This window comes from Lampetra planeri, chromosome 30 (genome assembly GCF_965212315.1).
Source record: "Lampetra planeri chromosome 30, kcLamPlan1.2.h2, whole genome shotgun sequence".
Lineage (NCBI taxonomy): Eukaryota > Metazoa > Chordata > Hyperoartia > Petromyzontiformes > Petromyzontidae > Lampetra > Lampetra planeri.
Window position 1 is genome coordinate 9,827,439 of NC_136136.1, and position 21,135 is coordinate 9,848,573.

A 21,135-nucleotide genomic window follows, 5' to 3' on the forward strand; every position below is an offset into this window, starting at 1 on the left:
GTTCTTGGTGTTTCTTTCACCGTTGTAGAACAGTTTGTATCCTTCTCCAATCTCCCTGGCCTTTGCTCCACTCCACTCCGTTTCTTGGATGCATACGATGTCGATACGACGGGCCTTTAGGGCAGCTGACAATTCTCGACTTCTCCCTGTCAATGTTCCGATGTTGAGTGTTCCCAGCCGTAGTCAGACTAACTTCTTTAGCCTGCCCCATCCATGAGCAGGTAGCCCTCGTCCACTTCTCGTGTCGTTTGGGCGAGGACGGCGCGCATTTCCCCCGGGGGGCGCCCTAGCTTGTTCCAAGTTGATTTGACGTTGCCATAGATGCGACACAGAAATACTTTGGCCGGTGGGTCGCTCCATCTGACGCCAAAGACCCTCACCGTTGGTTGGAATCCAGCCGGCACCGCGTGGAGGTGGTGATGGGATTTTGCCGGCCTGATCCGGCCACATCTCTATTCTCGAATTCTCCTCACCGCACCTGTCTCTGTAAATATCCGCCCTTATTACACTTTCCTGCCGTTGGATCCCGTGCTCCCCCTCATGTTACCCTGTCAACACTTGTCCCATAAATCATCATTAGCACGTCCATTAGTAACCATGGTCCCGGGGAACCATACTGTCCCTCTATCACTTCGTACTGTCTTTACATCACCCCCCCTCTTAAAAAAATTGCTGTCCTCGGCTAACACAATTTTAAAAAACTTATTTTAGGCCGAATCAACTCCCCCCAATATTCAAATATGCTCAAAAGGTCCGCCCCCCAATATATCGCTATAAAATAGATTTCTGTTTATATGATTGTGGTTATGGTTGTACTTTATTAATCCCTAATCATGCCATTACATACAATGAAACAACAAAAGATAAAAAAAGAAGAAACAGAGTAATGTAATACAATACACTGTTAGACATTGTAAAAAAAAAGTAAATCCTACGTGTTAGTGAATTTTTTTTATATTTTAGGCAGAAAATGGCAGGAAATTATTTTCAAATTAAGATTATTTTTTCTGGGGGGGGGACCCCCAGACCCCCTGGAAGATTTGGTCTCCACCAATGTTGACTCCATGGCTACGAACTTGGAATATACATGTATATGCGATATTGAAAAATAACAACAATGAACGCATAAACAAGAGTGTTTATAGATTTATATTTTTAATAATGTAATAATGTAGATGCATTGTTAAACGTGTGATACAAGCATTTAAACAAGCATGCCTTAAGCACTGCTCTGCTGTATGCAGTCCGCATTATGAACACTACTGGTAACAATTACAATAAGAAGAAATAAATTGTCTCCCAACATAAACAAGCAAAGACAAAAATTTTAAAAAACTGAAACTTTGATTTAAAACCACATTCCTGATATGGACGTACACGTGGTGTGTATGCTAAAAACTATTTAAATGGCCCTTTGTTTGCTCGATTGAGTATTGGGAAATGCTTATCGGCAAAGGCGATCATGTCATTCATGGAAATTTCACATACCCATGGTTGAGACCAATCTTCACATAAGACAACTACTCTCGCAAACTGTTTACAGACGCGTCTGGTGGAGTCTTGGTTTAAGGAAAACCCAAGAAGTTGTGGTGAAAATGACGATTGGGATGTCGATGGCGGCGATGATGATGGTGATGAGGGTGATGACGGTGATAATGGGGATGGATTGACCCTGGCTAGGATTTAAGCTCATAACTGGGAGCTCTGCTGCTCTTCCAATGATGTTGCACCTTGGCCATACATGGTCAGTACTTATTGACATACTTGCATATACATGTGTAATATGTAGCTTTCAGAGACACCTTCTTGTTCAGTTATATGTATATTTATCATGAATAAAGTCCACCGACTCACTGATAACTTAACGAGTAACCGCGAGTGACTATATACACTTGGGTAACTTAGGTAACTCTATTCTGAGACACCATAACTCTAGCCTTCCAGGACTACAAGGTGCCCACTTCAGGATGACGAAGACGACCCGCTCCAAGGTGACGATGGCGACGGCAGTTCCCCCACAACAGCAGCCCAGAGCCCCAGTTCATGCCGGCTCTTATCCTCCTCACGACCCGGCCACGCCCCTATTCCCGAACCCTCTCTCACCGCACCTGGCCCTGTCTGTCTCTGCCCTTATTATAATTTACGACTGTTAGGTCACGTGTTTTCCCTCACGAGACCCTGTCAAAGCTTGTCGCATCAATCATTATTAGCCACCACTTAGGTCCCACATTACCCTCACGTGACCCTGTCTGTTCCCGTTACGTTAATTAGTAACCATGGCCACGAGGAGCCGTACTGTCCCTACATCGCCCCGTACTGTCCTTACACATGTAAACATAAACACTATTTACATGGAGGTTAAGGAAAAACAGGAATTAGTTATTTTCTGCAGTTTAAGTTGAATGACATTTTTCAAATAATCTAACCTTTTCAAAACATACAGGTGTTCCCTACAAACAAGAGAATACCTTAATTTTTAAAATCAAACTATTTTACTTAACCTCATACATTCATTAATGTGAGCAAACGCTATTTTCGTATTTGTTATAGCTTCGTCTTATTTAAGTCAAATGAAGCCTTGCAAACACGTTGAACATTTTTCGCACGACTCATTCAAAATATTTCTGATTGTGTCGACGATAGTGGACAATGGAGCTTCCAGTAGTCGTCGCTGCCTCGAATGCCAAGCTGCGCTTTGCTCATTTTGTCCCGGAGTCGGTAAGCATTGTCAAGCGCCTTGGTGGAAGGCGCTTTATCAATCCAGAATAGAATAGAATGGCATGCTGAATTAGTGCTATCCTACGCATTCACCAAAGCCCCCAAGGCATGAGCATCCGTGGCTGAATCTAGAGTACAGTCTTATTCTCCTATATCGCGGTGGTAGTTGCGTTCCTGAAGAACACCGCGTTATGGAAAAATCGCGTTATAATAAATCATATATAAATCTTGACTTAAAGCTTTCGTGACTGCAGAAATTCATACTCTTTGGGTCTTTCGGTAAAGTCACGTAGATAGAAAAATAAATCACTAAGTTTCGATCGCAACACAAGCAATCGTCTTCAGGTGAAACAAATACAGCAGGCAAACTGCTGAGGCAGGAGAAATATAGCGAGAGAACTACTGCACCAAGAGGTTATATAGGTTTTAGATGGGTACAACCCAAGGGTAAGTGGACGGGGCTAGAGATGGAATTTACAGTAATATACTTCGGCCATTGTATTGCTAGAGATTAGCATGTCAATCTGTTAATGTAACCCCACGACTACGGTGCTGAAGAAACCATTGTATTGCTCGAGATTAGAGATTAGCATGTCAATGTGAGATGGCTCCCGCAGCAGCGGCTGTGTTAATGAGACATTCAGCCTATTAAACAACGAGAGCAACCGCTACATCGAGGAAAAGGGAAACAGCGGCTATGTTAGTGAGACATTTAGCCTGTTAATGTAAAGACATTTAACAAGGTAATGTAACTCAGAGAGTCGGAACTAACTGTTAACATCGGCATCACAGCAGTAGTTACATTGGAGAAACCAAGCGACATGTCTCAGACCGAGTTCGTGAACACAAGGCGGATCTGAAACACTAATACCTCTGCCGTGGTTGATCATTGTTTTAACGCTGTGGGCACACATGAGATTGATTTCTCCAAGATGAAGGTACTATGCAAACCCACTGGCTATCAAAGATTTGTTCATGAAGCCATCCAGATATATAGACACAGACACAATTTTATCCGAAAAGATTGGTACAAACTAAGCAATAATTGGAAGGATGTTACTAACCAGGTAAACTCATAACTGGCTGTGATGCTTCTATCCTCGAGTAATTTGCAAAGATAATGTCAGCCAAGAGGTTGGGAGGAGCAGAGCGGGAGAGATCAGAATGGGTTGCACCATCTATACAGGCGGGAGAATCCGGGGGACATGGACAAGTGATTCAGCTGTCGAGGGGAATGTGTCTTCCAGTGGCGGCCACACCATCCCTGGGCCCATAGTGCGCGGGCACAGGGGGCACGGGAACGTCCAAGTTGGGGTCCTCCTTCCCCATGACGGAGTCGATCTGGTTGGACTTGCCCAGGCTCTTGATGACGTTGAAGTTGGAGCGTGCGGTCTCAGCGAGACCGCTCTCGAGGAGCCAGCCCTCGCACTCGCAGTCCGGATCTCCAGCCAGCAGCGCGTTCTCCATGGCTGTCTGCATGTAGCGCACGCCCACGAGCACCGAGAGCTGCGCGTAGGGTCACACGCGCATGGAGGGAGAGCGGTCGGTCGTGTGGCCGTACAGACTTTTGGAGCGAGCGCTCTTGATGAGCACTTATGAAGGCCAGCATGGGGCACGGGAATGGGAGGGGGGGCGCGCTGGTGTTCGTTCCCAAGCCAGATTCAAATGTTTTGTATGTATGTTGAACTTCGTTCACACCGTACGTAGCCAACCATGCCAATTGGAGGTGCGAGGCTTTACCAGGATATAACGATTTGGCTCCAGCTCGGAACGCCAAACAGCCAGTGGATATATTTTTTAAAAACAACCCCACCAGTATTGCGAGGGACCCTGCTCTGGCTCATCTAAAATGCGGCAGTGGAAAAGGAGCCAGTGTCTCCAACACATCGCGAGACGCGCTTGACTCGGCTTTTACCCACAAAGCCGCCGCTGCGTACCTCGAAGAGCCATACGAGCAGCACGGTGAGCCCGACGTACGCCAGGATGCCCGTGTAGTGCTCGAGCAACGCCTCGCGGCAGCCTCGCATCCACAGGTTGAGCTCCTCGCTCAGGTAGTCGTAGTTGTAGTGCGCGGAGCTGTTGGTGATGCCCTGCTGGATGCAGGCGCGCGGGGAGTTGGGGTTGCAGCAGCTGAAGGGGACCCCGTCCACAAGGAACTTGCCGTCCACGTTGCTCTTGAGACGGCTTGGGCACCGTGGGCCGAGGGGCAAAGAAAGGGACGACAGGCAAGGGAGGTGAAAGTAAGCGGAGCGGTTGGTGGTGACCGGCAGAAGGGGGTGGAATTTGAGTTGGAAAAGGTAAAGGGACGAGGGTCTGTTGTATCGTCCAAAAATGTTACGTTTATATAAAATTCCATTTTATCTTTCTATAAAATACCACGTCTGGCCATGGTGACTCAGCGTTAGACCGAGGAGCGGCTCGCGATCGGAAAGTTGCAAGTTCAAGATCTGGCTGAGGGTTGACTCGGCCCATCATCTATACAGGGCCGATATAAGATCAGTACCACAAAGTGGTACTGATTTTACCGCTATCACGACCCCTAGCACTACTCCCACTGCTATCATTACCCCTACCGCTATCAATACCCCTACCACTATCAATATCCTTACCGCTACCACTACCCCAACCCCTATAACTATCACTACTCCTATTACTATCACTATCCCTACCCCAACCCCTCCTTAACGTCTATCACCTGTTCTCCTGTCGCCATAACTACACCACCCACTTTTAACAACAACCGCACTCCTTATTGCGTACCACTGTCGCCTTTACGTGTCATTTTATAACTATCGCAAAGCGCCTTGGAATAAGGCTCCACATGAAAAAAATTAACCCGTAAAAACAAAGTTTTTCACTATAAATCCTTTATATGCGTGGCGGCTAGAGTCCTCTCGTCCTCTGGCTTGAGATGGCTGCCACCTATGGGTCAGATGATTGCCTGCCACCATTAAGCAATTGGTAATTAAATATAAAAAAAAAATTCCTAAAAAGTGTTACATTTTGGAAAAACGTTTTCACGAAAATAAATTGGCACGCACAAAGAGTCTGTGTGCAAAATGTCAGCTCGATTGGATCACGGGAAGTGGGTTAGAAAACGACCGAAAGATTTGCACGGTCGTAAGCGCGCAAGCAAGCAAGCAAGTGAACTTAATATAAAGGATTTTTAAAAAGCACGTTGCGGTATTTCTAAGCGATTAAACAAAACCGAGGCGAGAGGCGCCGCTCACTCGCGCACGTCCTTGGAGGCCATGTCCAGGTAGCGCACGCTGATCCACTGCAGCTCGAACCAGTCGCGGAAGCCGCTGTTCCCGCAGCAGTGGAACTCCATCTGCAGGAGGTCGATGCTGCGCTTGATGAAGCAGCGGCCCGGCACGTCCGTGTCGCGGTAGTAGTGCATGGCGTTGCGCAGGCCGGCCCGCAGGGCGCCGTCCAGGGCCCCGCGGGCCCCGTAGCACATGAGCCCCCCGGCGAGCAGGCACGCGGTGAAGACGAGCGCGCACACCTGCGGCCGTGGCACAACGAGAGCGGACCCCCCCCCCCCCCGCGCGCAGGTATAGCTGTCAACCCACACGGTTAGCTCCGTATTCTTGTACAGCCGTTTCAATATGGGCAAACATATTTTTTTGTCTATTTGTTTGTGTTTCTCCCTTGTGATGGGACTTTGTAGGGTGAACGTTGAGACTTATAAGGGCACGGGGTGAGCAATACGATCTGAATTGGTCTGTAATAAGGTCGGGCACAGGTAAGGGGTTGACAGATATGCTGCTCGCTCAACGTACGTACGTTATTGTCTGGGATCCCTCGAGGTCGAGTATGATGATCGTCCGTGGACAGCGACGGTGGTCAGAATTTGTGAGGATGTGGGTGACTCATGAGGCCAATCCTGGAACCACGTATCTTGTATGTATGCAGTGGTTCTCAAACTTTAGCGACTGAAACGCCTTGTTGAATTTTGTTTCATCCGAGTAACCCCCCTTGTCTAACCACAATATGGTTCTGAGAAATAAATGTTTGAATAATTAACATCAATATTTTAACCTATTATCCATTGTGTGAGGTATCCTAACGAGCTGCTAACTGGTCTTCTCTTTTTAACGCTGACTGGACGTATTGGAAGAGGTGGGAGTATTCACGCTTTACCCCACGGCACGCTACCTAAACAACTTTTATTTTACAGGTTTCCCTCGCTTTATGCGGTAGTAGCAGATGCGTTCCACAAAATGGGGGGCACACAAAGCAAAACGGCACGAGGAGACAGCTGCCTGCCAAGGAGCACACACACAGTACGCACACACAATGTTGTCCCAAGTCCGGCCGCATAGCTGCATCTGAGTGAATTCAAACCGCATCGTATAAATGTGAAATCGCATAAAGCGAGGGAAACACGTACCAGCGAAAGCCCATTGAGATATGAGCTCTCTTTCAGAGGCGACCTGGCCACACCTGATGGTAGCTTATCGTATGTGGGAATTTATGGTAGCCAAATAATCTAAACGCACGTTTATAAATGCAGAGTGGGGCAAAACTGGAGGACCCGGAGATAAATCCATACGACCACTGTGGCGAGATGTTAACTACTTAGCCTGGTATACAGGAGGCCCGACCCTGACGCCTGTATATTTGGAGTTTGCATATTCTCCCCGTGTTCACGTGGATTTTTCTCTGGGTCCTCCGGTTTGTCCCTCTAAATTTTGAATCATGCATTTAGAGTATTTGGCTGTTATAAATAGGCACGTGATAAGCCACTTCGTTGAGATATCATTTGTGGCCAGGTCGCTTCTGAAAAAGAGATGTACAGCTCAGTGGGCCTTACCTGGTAAAATACGAATTTTTTTACAGTTTTAGAACTCCACCACCTCTTTCGTACCCAGCGAGGGAGATAACATCTCCACATCGCAGTGCTACCTGGTAATGGGATCACGTGGTGGAAGCAGTTACACTGCTGGGTGAATTGTCATGAATTGGTATGATTCAGGGTTGTGAATTGCCTCTGTTTTTCCTCTTGTTTTGCAGGGTTTAAGGAACCTATAACACATGCAACAAAGACGGTCACTGCATCGCGCGCTGAAACGCTCTTCCTTCCGATATTAGGAAGCCACTGGAGTTACGCACTTTAAAATCATCTAGTTTGAAAACGAATTTCTTTAGAACTGATTTTTGTGTTTAGTTTGTTGTCATTCGCCTGTACCTCCGATTAGCGTGGTGGGCTACGTATCGTGCGAAAGAAGTTCAACATACATGATACAGACATAATTAATAATTGAAAATACGGTAAATGATTGTTACGTGCCCACGGTTCGTTGCATGCATGGTGAGCATTCGCAGATTCCAATACCTATAATGAAAAATTATTACACCCAGTCTCCTGTACTTTTTTTTAATCCAATGCTTTTTAAAGGCAAGGGTTGGTAGATCACACAGGATGTGTGAAACTACCAAATCGAGTGGGCTGCAAGCTGGTAACAAGATTGTAGTACGATTTAGCGGGTTTGTAAACATATCTGTGTGGATCCTTAGCAGACTATATTTTCTTCACAGATCGGTCTCTTCACATAAAAAACACTTAGAGTAATTGTCACGGAACCCATCAGCCCCACGGCCTTCTGGGAGTGCGTCATTTCAGGGGCATTAATTCAACACAAGCAAATACGTATATTACACTGTGCTTATATTCTCCGTTAGTGATGACTGATTATTGCATGTGAACCTTTCACTTTTATCCCTTTGTTTCCAACGTGAAATAATACTTGTTAAGGAATTGAGCAAAACATTCCAATGCAAGATTCTCCTAGAACACCAGTCGCGAGACTCGGTGAAACTTTCCCAGATGAATAAATTACATTACGATTGCTATTTTCAAACAGTGAATTGTTCTCTTTTTGGCCATATGATACAACATTTTTTAAATATTTGTATACAAGTGTAAATATATGAAACGTGCCATAAAAAAAACTCAAAACACCAATTCAGTTGTTCTCTTGTATCTGTAAATGGCATGCGGTCGGTATGTTTGCTGATAAGAGAACACACACTCCTTGTTAGCGTTGTCTTAATTTGTCTTCAGTTACAGCCTCGCCGTGCATGCCATTGTCCATAAAACATGTTTTTGTAAACACATGCCATTGTGTTGACATGTATGCAAATTCAATCAGCAAAATTTGAATTCAACCTATGTCGCTCTGCTGGCATGGGAACGCCTGGGAATTTCCCAGGAATAGCTAGAGTCTGTGTATAGCAGTGTATAGTAGCGTATAGCAGTGGAGTGTATAGTGTTGTTGTGTATAGTAATGTAGTATTGGAGTCTGTCGCCAGGGAAAGGGAGGTCTGGGCCGCCCTCCTCAACATGCTGCCGCCGCGACCCTCACCAGGACGAGCGGCCTGAGAAACGAACGGACAATTCAACCTGTTCCTAATATTCACAAATTGGCCACAGGGTTGAGCATGGATAGATGACCTACACTCTCGCTGTGATGTCGAATCATGTTCTTCTGCAACCAGTGTACACTGCCTCCGAGTGACACGTGCACACTGACAAAGAAACTGGAAGCATTTCGATTTAAAGCTTTCGTGACTGCAGGGATTCATCTTCTTGGTTCTTTCGGTAAAGTCACGTAGAAGGGAAGTAATAAAATAATAAAAATAATAAAATAATTCTCACGACGTTTCGGCCACAACGCAAGCAGCCGTCCTCAGGCGAAGACCAGGTCTGTCGATAAGACAGAGTCTAAATGACACGTCTTAGGCTTGGAGTGTCTATTTAAGCTGTGAGGGAGGAGGAAGAGAGCCTTGACAAAAACAATTGCATTTGAAGAGGAATAAATATGCTAAATTCCTCTTCAAATGCAAATTCTTTTGTCAAGGCTCTCTTTCTCCTCCCTCACAGCTTAAATAGACACTCCAAGCCTAAGACGTGTCATTTAGACTCTGTCTTATCGACAGACATGTTCTTCACCTGAGGACGGCTGCTTGCGTTGTGGCCGATGTTGTATTCTAGCCTTCTTCCATCATTGATATATAATGAATGAAAACACTAAAGCGCAGCAAACTGCAAAACACCAGGTGTTGTAGTAATGAACGGGAGGAGGGCTAGGATCAGAATTGCAACCTTGCTTCAAGGAAAGATAAGGCCTGATAAACGACACCTGTCACCCGTGCAGGCGGCAGAGACAGTGGGAAAGTCAGCCAGACATAGCTAAGGCAAAAAGCCCAACCATCTATGACCTCAGCACATGGGCGAATAATGGAACAGTGTCGACTCGAATGCAATGAAAGGAAGCAGAGGCGCCTTTGTCTGGATCACGGCCACAGAAGGCCGGGGGGGTCATCACTGATTGTGTGTTAGGGATTTCGAGCTAATTGGAACACGTGCACACAGAGAGGAGAAACACGCCTTGTTCTCTGCAGCTGAAAAAGCCAAGATAAACTCAGCTCAAGGTTGTGTATACAGGAGAGGGGGCTGATTAACAACCACTGCGTCTGAACGTGAGGGGGCCTTGTCCTGAAATTAATCACACTCCCAGAGCAGAAGGTTGGATGACCACAGTGAGACGAATAGGGTGTTGTTACTCTCAAGGCTGCTGGCTCAGCTGAACAGCGAGGCTGCGGGGGTTACCAGAAGTTCGTGTTTGCCTAGTTAAGTCAAAAAGCTCAATTATTCTGTATTGCTATTAAAGTCACTGTTAAAGTCGGAATTTAACAACAGGGTAGGCTCGACCCGAAGCATAACGGGATAAATCACCACCAGGTCGAAATAAAATACCTAATAAAAGAGCGATGTTAAATCCAGGGTCGGAGAGAAAGGGAGATCCCGGCCGTCTTTGTATCCCCGCAGCGCGGGATGGGAGTGTGTATATGCTCGGGGAGGCACCTCCACTTGGGTCAAGCACCACGATGGGAAACGACACACCTTAGGCTACATACAGAATCATAACTGGGAAATGGTAAGGGACAAATGTTAATTTAAAACTTTTTAACCATGTCTTTGTGTGCTGTGAGGGTCGGAGGGAGTGTGCCCCTCCCTCCAGGTGGTGCAACACGGACAAAGACGCCTATGAGACGATTTGTAACGTCTGTGTTTTGGTTCATGAAGAAGGCCAAACAAGGGATAAATCGCACCCAGACAGAGAGACGACCTCGAGGCAATTTGTAACACCTGATTGTTTGCTCGTGGATTTTATGGAGGGAATATGACCACGGGATATATCGTGGGTGATGCACACAAGGACACACGAACGTACGGACACACACATGAACACACCTACACACGGACAGATCCTGACACAGTAAATCAAAAGGAAACCCCGCCTTGTGGGCAGGACCCAAAGGGATTTTTCGGCATAAAAGAAAGGACTCTGAGCATTGGAAACCAGTTGGACCAGGAGAGTCAACTCATCACGAGGGCGACCAACGGGTCGACTCATGAGCGAGCTCGACCGGAAGGGTCGGCTCGACTCATCAGCCGAGTTCGACCAGGAGTCAACTCATCACGAGTGCGACCAACAGGGTCGACTCATGAGCGAGCTCGACCGGAAGGGTCGGCTCGACTCATCAGCCGAGTCCGACCAGAAGTGTCAACTCATCAGGAGCTCGACCGAGCGGGTCGACTCAAGGGCGAGCTGCGACTAACGGGTCGGCTCGACTCTTCAGCTTCTGGGACTCAGCCGAGTTCAGCCGGCTCTCGGGGCTCGACTCGAGCGGCTCCCCGTCTCCTCTGCAGGCGGGCAAGACCCGCTTGACAGCTCAACTCGGCCGCGACAGGTCAACCTCTGCCGAGTCGGTTTCCCTGCTGCCGCGAGAATCGCGGTTTGGCGACGACGCTGTGAGCCAGCTGTGGGCGCCACCTACCGACCGGGTTCCGAATTACGACAGCGTATCAACGGACATCCGAACCAAGTTCACCGCGACAGGGGAGCGATTGATACGTATGACGCGCACCGCCCCCTCACCACACGACCACCAGGCGTTTGTTTGACATAAAGAACCGACTCCGAACACTGACTATTGAAGACAACTCTTACCACTCAAACCCACTCGAACCCATAAGCCATCCGTGGCTGTGAAGAAAAACTCGAGACCGAGTGATGGCCATCCGTCATTTATAAGAGTATTATCTTTAATATTTAGTGGACTGTACTCTTAATCGCATAAATTCCCAACAGATCCATCAATACGAATTGATTCTTGGCACCTCCTTCCGCCGAGCCACTCTGTTGTCAGATAACCTGCGATGTATCTGTTGAGATTGGTGCCTTTAAGAATAATAACTGTTTTGATTGTGTTTTATCGCCGTATAATCTTTCAAGTATCTTTCATTCATTAACGTTAAGGTTTTCTTAGCATAGTATTTGCATGTTTTAACGACTCTCTCTCTCACTAACAACCATCGCGTTACGCGGGATCCATGTGCCGCTGTCAAGTGAAATCAGACAATCATTGATGATACTGTATTGATGCCGTGTTGACGTTCCGGGATTGAGAGTTCGCATACTATATCATAGTTGAGGTTGAATTAGTAATAAATTGATTAATACAGAAGTGGTTGTGTGATTCTTTCCTGAAGTCTATGCATAAGATCTGCTTCTGCGTTGAGATCTGAACTTGGTGACCTTAATAAACACACATACATACTCAGTAAATGTTAAAGCGATAACGGGGTGAACCGGGGACCTAAAAATAAGCGAGAATGAGACGAACCTAGACAACGATGCCGAGTTAATCTAAGTTAATCTTTCATACTTACACCACACCTGCATAACTGCATACGATTAATTGCCTTATTCCGATCGATAACCCACCCTCGTCACCGAGGCGGGGTCTGGTTATCATAACGACTGGCATTATCATAATTACTCCCACTCGCATAATTACTACGATTACCTCTCGAATTGGCATAATTAAATGTGCATAATTACATAAAATTAACATATTTCCGGATAATTACACATTTGGCCAAATTTCATTTGATTATTATTATTTTCACTGAATATTCATAACCCACATATACAACATAATAATTTCACCCACGCACGCATACAACATATCAAAATATTCATAACCAACATATACAACACCGAAACGTTATGTTATTATGTTTTATTTGTATTATTTTATTACTTCCCTTCTACGTGACTTCACCGAAAGAACCAAGAAGATAAACTGGAAGCAATGCTGAAAATGTGCACGGAGTGGTGTGGAAAGAGGCATTCTTGTAAAACTACAAGACGGGAAGCACATGGATCAATAAACAAATACAAATCAGAGGCATCGCATTTACTGTGAAGAAAAGTGCCCTGGGGTAGGACACACCGCAAGGAGGTGATGATGGCTGATGGACAAGGCAAGTGACAGAATGGCAGCAATGAGATCAGTTCATGTTCAGCTCACACACCGCACTCAGCGTCAGACTTCACCTCACACAAGGCAGCAGCGTCGCTTCTCACGCGTTGATCGTCTGTCATTTTCAATATCACAGTGATAACCCCTCCTCTTTCCCAATTCCCCCCCACCCCCACTGGTCTCATGTTGCCATAAGTAAATCTCACACGACCTACGATACATTAACACTCGTTTTTTTCTCCGTCTACTTGAGAGGTCTGTCAACTGTACGCACGGTTCGCCGCTCGTTGTGCGGAGGTTAGCGGTTAAAATCCGGCAGGCCACCCTGGTTATTACTGTGGTTGTGTATAAACGATTAACTACTAGGCACCACCTGCTTCAAGGTGGACGTTGGAGATCCCGTGACGGGTAGGCCACCGCGTGCCGGCGTCACGGCCAAAATTTGCCAAATTCGAAAACTGCTCGCAAATGACTCAATCGGGATTACTCGCAGTAGCAATCAATGCCACCCCACCCTTCCCTACCGGCCGACTAACACCGACCAGATGTTGCTGTCAACTTGTGCCTCAGCACAGGGGACAGTAATAGATAGAGGGGGAAGGCAGGTGCCCTTTGAACTATTTTCGATGAGCTGTGATGTAAGTTGCTTTGTCGCGTGTGAAGCGAGACGCCCTCCGACAACAATTATCATGCTGATGAACTCCACTGTCACACGATGGGACAAAACGTCGCGCGGCCACAGCAGGACGACTTTGGTGGCCGTACCGTGTAGGGCAGCAGCACGAGGCGCCAGCGGGACACCTTGGCCGAGTCGGCCGTCGCAAAGTCGTGGCAGATCTTGCCTCCGAGCAGATTGATGACGCAGGCCAGGAGGCCCACGCCCAGCAGGAGGTTGGGGAGGCTGTGAAGTCCCGCGCCGCCCTCCACCATTAAATCCGCACGCCGGCGCAATTCCACCTGAGGCAAAATACACCAATGCCAACAACCGCCATTCGCCACTAAGTGGCGGTGACAACACCACGGCGCCTTGCCAGGCCCGGTGCACTTTGAGGCCACGTGAAGTTGTCGGAGGATCGCCGATAGGAGGTCACGGGATAGACCCAGCAAGTGCCATGGGGTTGACTGATTGAGGTGACTGGCAGATGCACCAGCTGTGCCCCCGACTGTGCCAGCTGTGCCACAATACACCATAGATGCCATAATCTCACACACACGGCTCTATTCTGACTTTAATCATGTGCCCAATGGCAGGATCTTGGCTTAACGCCCTCTATCATGTCAGATGTTGGTATTTCTTCTTCATGTTACTGTAGGGCCACCTTCCTTTAAGTTACTCTTTGGTTATTTCGGTAAAGTCACGTAGAAAATAAAATCAAATAATAATAGAATACGACGTTTCGATTGCAACACAAGCAATCATCATCAGGTAAGAATGAATGAGAAAACAAACCTAGTAAACTTAGAAATATAATGCAATATAACACAGAGAGTCGGCTAACACAACAGTCAACACCCCACCTGGTTAATTACATTCTTCCAAAGAATGCTAAATTTGAGAGAAAGACAATACATAGACACGGAGACAACATAGACCAACACACATGCAGAGAGAGACACCCACAAAGACACACAGAGCGAGACACACATCAAGACAAACAGAAAGACAACGCCTCTGTGTCGAGGCCTTAAATAGAGAGAGGGGGAGGGGTTGGGGCAGAGAGAGAGGGGGGGATTGGGGTAGAGAACAATGAGAGAGTTGTGTGGAATTCCGGACCAGAGTGGCCGGAGGAGAGACAATGGACTATAAACAAACCAGCACGGAAATAATTAGAGCAAGAAAATCGGAAGTTTGAGAAAGAAAATTTAGTAAAATTAGGAAGTGTAATGCAATGCAACACAGAGAGTCGGTTAACACAGCAGTTAACGCATAGCCTGGTTGATTGCGTTCTTCCAAAGATTGCTAAATTAGAAGTTAAGTGTGAAACAGACAAGCAAGGAAAATTTCTAATTTTACTAGGGCCTCCATGAGGCTCTTTCCTTCAACTCTCTCCTCATTCGTCTTGTTAGCAGAATTTCTCTCGCCAAATGCTGCGTTTCCCATGGCAATCCTGGCCTTAAATCCCCTTTAAGCATCTGCCATCTTCTGTCAGAAAACGACTCAGAAGCTTAAATTTGTCTCACTGGCTCTCGCCGCTGTCCATCCACTGTGATATTATACAGGGAGGAACAATGTTCCACACTGCCCACCAGGGATTATTTAGCTGTCTGTCTGATTGTCTGTCTGTCTGTCGTGCATAAATAAATATATAATACACACAGCTCTTTGATTGGTGGAGACCTTACAAACAGCTCTTTGATTATTATTATTTGGTTCTTTCGGTTAAGTCACGTCTAAAGATAAAATAATAAATTAAATTAAATAATAGAATACGAAGCTCTTTGATTGGTGGAGACCTACTGCCGGGTACGGAGAGGGGAGGTGCCTAAGGGAGGAGGGTCAGGGGAGCGCCTAAGGAAGGGGGGAGTCAGGAGAGGGGCCTGAGGGGGGGGGGTTTAGGGGAGGGGCCTGAGGGGGGGGGTCAGCGGAGGGGCCTGAGGGAGGGGGGGTCAGGGGAGGGGCCTAAGGGAAGGGGGGTCAGGGGAGGGGCCTGAGGATATGGGGGGGGGTGGTCAGGGGAGGGGCCTAACAGAAGGGGGGTCAGGGGAGGGGCCTAAGGGAAGGGGGGTCAGGGGAGGGGCCTGAGGATATGGGGGGGGGGTGGTCAGGGGAGGGGCCTAAGGGAAAGGGGGTCAGGGGAGGGGCCTAAGGGGGGAGGGGCCTAAGGGAGGGGGGGGCAATAGTTAAGGGGGCCGTCTGCCTGGCTACCTAAAGTCAAGTTATCTTTTATACATACAGGTAGGAACAACAGGTTCCACACTGCCCACCAGGGATTATTTGTCTGTCTGTCGTGCACGAATGCGCTGTCCAACCAAGTTCCTACCTGCCCACTCCAAAGGAACGTGTTTCCCAACTCAGTGCCGGATTAAGCTAGTGCGGGGCCTGTAGCATATGTTATAAAGGGGACCTAAATAAAAAAAACACAAATATTAAAACACACATTTTTAACTTGCATAGTAAAGTAATTGTATTTTTTTTATTTGCTATACAGCCAGATAATACGACAAATTGCTAACCTTAAACACCCAGTCGTGCATAAAAGTTGAAGGCGGTATAATACTATAGTAATCAGAGGTGTAAAGTACTTGAGTAATTTTACTTGATTACTGTACTTAAGTATTATTTTTGGGGATTTTTACTTTACTTGAGTACGAATAAAAATCAATACTTTTACTTTTACTTAATTACATTTTTTTAGAAAAAAAAGTACTTTTTACTCCTTACAATTTTATTTACAGTCAAAAAGTACTTATTTTTTGGAGATCACTTCATTCTATTTTCCGTTGCTATTACCAAACCAATTGAATTGCGCTGATGCCCAGTTTAATTTAAATGTTATTTATTCTGCCTATGAAAATCGTTTTCACATTACGTGAAATTGGTCAGACATGTTCATTGGTCCTTTGGAAGTGACGTCATGTCACATCTATTACCACAATGCACAGCACCTTGACCTGGAAATTAGAGAAATTATAACAGTCAATCAGTGGAAGAAAATGGAGGAAGAACGTGATTCAGCTGCGAGCACAGTCCAAAATCAGCCACAGGATCAAGAGCACCCGTGGCCGTATCTTAGCGAATTCTTTTCTTTTAGTGGTATTAATAAGGATTCATTCAAGATGAAATGTGTCCTTTGTCTCCCGCTTAATAAGGAAATATCGGCCTTCAAAAGTTCGCTATCAAACTTAAGGAAGCATATTGAGGTAAGTACGTTAAGTATTTTGTTTTACTGATAGTTTTTTTGTGTGCATGTTTTGACCTTGACGGCGCGCCTTTTATATGTGTAGTAGGCCTATTTTCACTAATGCATGCGATTTACAATATAAGGCTCACGTAATAAAATGCTAAAATGCATTTGTAATTGTCTGTAAATTATTTGCTGTGGTAACGTTAGGTCCACGGGAAATTTGGCGCCTATAGCAGTATTGCTTTGAATCATCATTATCGTTCCGTGCTCTCATTGTGTTTGAATTCATGCACAACACAAGAAAATCAAGCGAGGAATTTTTATTTTTAATAATTACCAAACATGTTGTATTGTCAAAACGGTAACACTTTGCAATAAGGTTCATTAGTTAATGTATTAACTAACATTGAGATTAAACGCTTAAACAATAATCTCTAGTTTTCATTCTTGCTGTTACTTTTACTTCTTTAATACTCAAGTACAATTTTAATGTGGTACTTTTTTACTTTTACTCAAGTAAGATTCTAGCCAGATACTTTTACTTTTAATTGAGTAAAATTTTCTCTCAGTACTTGTACTTTCATTTGAGTAACATTTTTTAGTACTTTTTACACCTGATAGCAGAGGTGGGACAAAGTCATTGTTATGCAAGTCCAAGTCGAGTCGCAAGTCATCAAATTCATGACTCGAGTCTGACTCGAGTCCAAGTCACATGACTCGAGTCCACATCTCATAGGTGGGACAAAGTCATTGTTATGCAAGTCCAAGTCGAGTCGCAAGTCATCAAATTCATGACTCGAGTCTGACTCGAGTCCAAGTCACATGACTCGAGTCCACACCTCTGCCTGATAGTAATAGAGCAAGTGCAGAATCACCGAACCGGAATTGATAGCTTGAAAGCATTTAGCGCGGGGCCCTTGAAAGTGCGGGGCCCATAGCATATGCTACTTTTGCTATTAGGATAATCCGGCACTGCTCCTACTTCCACCTCTGCCTGTGATTTACATAACTCTTGTTTTCTGTATTCGTTCCCATTCTGAAGTCCCTTGCAGGCTTGTTCGGGCCTTCTACCGGCTTCTGCAGCTCCACTTCAGAAGTGGCCCACAGGGCTTTATCATCAGCAAACCTTCACTAATTTTACATTTGAAGCTTTCGTGACTGCAAGGATTCATATTCTTAGGTTTTTTCGGTAAAGTCACGTAGGTAAAACATTAAAATTAATAAAAGTAAAATAAAATAAAAATCACGACGTTTCGGAGGCAACACGAGCCTCCGTCTTCAGGTGACCGTCACAGCCACGACAGCTGTATCAAGTAAATGAGAGATTGCAGGAGCTACCACTCCGTTTATATAATAAACGTTTATAGAAGCTACCACTCCGTTTATATAATAAACGTTTATATAATAAACGGAGTGGTAGCTCCTGCAATCTCTCATTTACTTGATACAGCTGTCGTGGCTGTGACGGTTCCACCTGTGTTGCCTCCGAAACGTCGTGATTTTTATTTTATTTTATTTTTATTCATTTTAATGTTTTACCTACGTGACTTTACCGAAAAAACCTAAGAATATACTTCACTAATTTCTGAAGTTCTATCCACGCTTCCCTGACCTCTGCTTCTCCAATCGAAGTTAAACTATATGTGGGCTAGCAAGTATCCCTGTCTCACTCCCCAACCAACAGTTTCTTGACAGACAGGTTAGTTAGTTACATTTTAATACTTATTGTGACCCAATCGTGTCACCGTGATACAATATGCGACAATGACACTGCCTTCACATATCTGTCCTTCCACGTGTAGTGACGTTAAGGGGGCCCGAGGGGGGCTTGAGGGATAGAGGCCGACCGAAATTCGGTTTCGGTTTTGGCGCCGAAAGTTGGCAAATGGCCTCTTTCGGCATACTTTCGGTTTCGGCTGAAAGTCATTTTTTAACTTTCGGTCGTCATTCGTCAACCAAAGATCTACTTTTAGAATATAACGTGAGTGCTACGTCTATCACTCTGCCTATCGTCTACTTGGCTAGGCCTCCGAGAGTTAAACGGTAGGGGCTGCCAATGTTTAGACCCTTTGTGCCCGCGTACCGATTTTCCATACGTACGTACAACAATTGTTTTTGTCCGTATGTATGTTGAACTTCTTTCGCACAGTATGCAGCCAACCGTGCTAATTGGAAGTAAGGGAGTGGAGGGGAAACAACAAAATGACATTTTAAGCGCCATGATTATCTCTGAAAGTTAATATGCGGATAAAAAAGGGTGTAAATATTGGCAGCATAACACGTAAATCAGTAGGATTGGGCAAGTATGACGTTCCTGTTCTGCTCTCACGTATGGCAGAGTGTTGTTAGCATGTAAGGGACCGTCCATAAATGACGTCACGCGATTTCGGACGATTTTTGACCCCCCTCCCCCCCCTAGTCACACGGCGTCACAAAAAGTCAGACCCCCCCTCAAATATGACGTCATAAAGCTCTATCCCCCCCAAAAAATAAAACATGCTTCAAATCGCTTTAAACTATTGTCATTGCAGTGTGTATTTAATGTGGCGCTGCACTCTGATGTTGAAAACATTTATTAAAAAGTCTATTTAATTAAGTAGAACGTGTTGTCTATATTTATTTAAAGTTGCGCATTTTGATGTGACGTCACATTTCTCAACCCCCCCCCCCTCGTCACACATCGTCACAAATGTCTGACCCCCCCCCCCCCGCCTAGGTGTGTGACGTCATTTATGGACGGCCGCAACCCCAATCTATTGACCGTATGGTAAACCCGCTGCTATCTGCGCTCCTGCAACTGTTGAGGAACAGCAAAACGACACGAAGCCCTCTCGTGTCCAGCAGGACTTCCGACATTGGCTGGCCATTTAGCTCTTGGGACATAATTGCTGCCACTATGATATAGTGGAGTGGGGTCACACAAACAAACACAAGTAACAGAAACACACTCAGCACGTTCATTAACACCGCCTTAAAAGGAAACACAAATATGATACTGTATACACAAATATATACAAGTAATAATAATAGACGTTATGCCCAATGTGTTGAGTTTCATTTGATGTCAGGTGACTAAAGTTTGACTTTGAAATCAGGTTATCAGTGCGGTACAACGTCGCATATCGGACTCGAATATGTGACAAGGTCGGACATGCGAACATCTATCCACAATGACAAGTTACCACTGTGCACAAACAATGGACTGGGTCTGGCCGGTTAACTGGCCAAGGCGGATATGCGACGTTCCACTGTATTTCCAGCCGGGTGCCTCAGCCACAGCATAAGGCAATGGCAGCCGTGTCTAGTTTGTTGTTCTTCCTCCGCACCTCCGATTAGCAGCACGGTTGGCTACGTACGAAAGAAGAAATAAGTTCAAAATACCTAAATACACATTACATTATCCACTACATTATACACTACTATACACTACGCACATTACGCTTAACATTACACTCCTATACACTACTATACACTGCACTTACACTACACTATACACTACACCACTTTACTAAATTAAACACACTTCTCTTAAGAACTGCTTTTTGTATTTAGTTTGTTCTTTCCCCGCGCCGCCGATTAGCAGCACGGCTACGTAAGGTACGAAAGAAGTTCAACATACATACATACTACACTATACATTATTATACACCATACTATGCACTACCATACACTACGCTAGCATGTCACTACTATGCACTGCACTATACACTACAATATACACTTCACGACTATACACGACACCGCTGCGCTAAATTGAAAACTCATATCTCTATAACTGTTTATTGTGTTTAGTTTGTTGTCTTTTCCCCGCACCTCCGCGCTTGGCTATGTACGGGTGCGAAAGAAGTTCAACGTCCAGACATACAGACAGACATACATACATACATACAGACAGACATACAGACAGACATACAGACAGACAGACAGACATACAGACAGACAGACAGACATGCATACATACAGACAGACAGACATACAGACAGACGTACTGACAGACGGAGACACGAACCTTCAGGACGGTGCCCAGGCTGAAGAGCAGCAGACCTGACACCACAGAGATCCAGTTGAGGATCCAGAGGATCTGAGCCAGCTTCACACGCTTCTCCTTGGTGAAGCGAACACCCAGCACTGCCATCTCGAGATCTTGGCCGGTGGGATGGGTGGAATTGGTGGGTCCGGCCCGGCCACAGATCCCCCCCCCTCAATCTCCACCCGATGATTGGGGTAAACGGGC

The 21,135-nt window shown here is 45.7% G+C and overlaps 1 protein-coding gene across 1 annotated transcript; it reads right to left on the reverse strand.

Moving 5' to 3' along the window:
• Positions 1–1,147: 1,147 nt before the first annotated feature.
• Positions 1,148–21,102, reverse strand: LOC144728953 (photoreceptor outer segment membrane glycoprotein 2-like). Its single transcript, XM_078608736.1, has 5 exons — positions 20,911–21,102; positions 13,822–14,013; positions 5,949–6,223; positions 4,656–4,902; positions 1,148–4,224 (listed from the first exon to the last, which is right to left on the reverse strand). The coding sequence occupies exons 1-5, from the start codon at positions 21,034–21,036 to the stop codon at positions 3,937–3,939; spliced, it is 1,128 nt and encodes a 375-aa protein (XP_078464862.1). The 5' UTR covers positions 21,037–21,102; the 3' UTR covers positions 1,148–3,936.
• Between the last annotated feature and the right edge of the window lie 33 nt (positions 21,103–21,135).

Coding starts and splice junctions, on each gene's coding strand:
- LOC144728953 (XM_078608736.1), bottom strand. CDS start 21,036: ATGGCAGTGCTGGGTGTTCGCTTCACCAAGGAGAAGCGTGTGAAGCTG. Junction 14,014..20,910: donor GCCTGGGCACCGTCCTGAAG/GTTCGTGTCTCC, acceptor ATTTTGCCTCAG/GTGGAATTGCGCCGGCGTGC. Junction 4,903..5,948: donor GCCTCCAAGGACGTGCGCGA/GTGAGCGGCGCC, acceptor ACGGTGCCCAAG/CCGTCTCAAGAGCAACGTGG.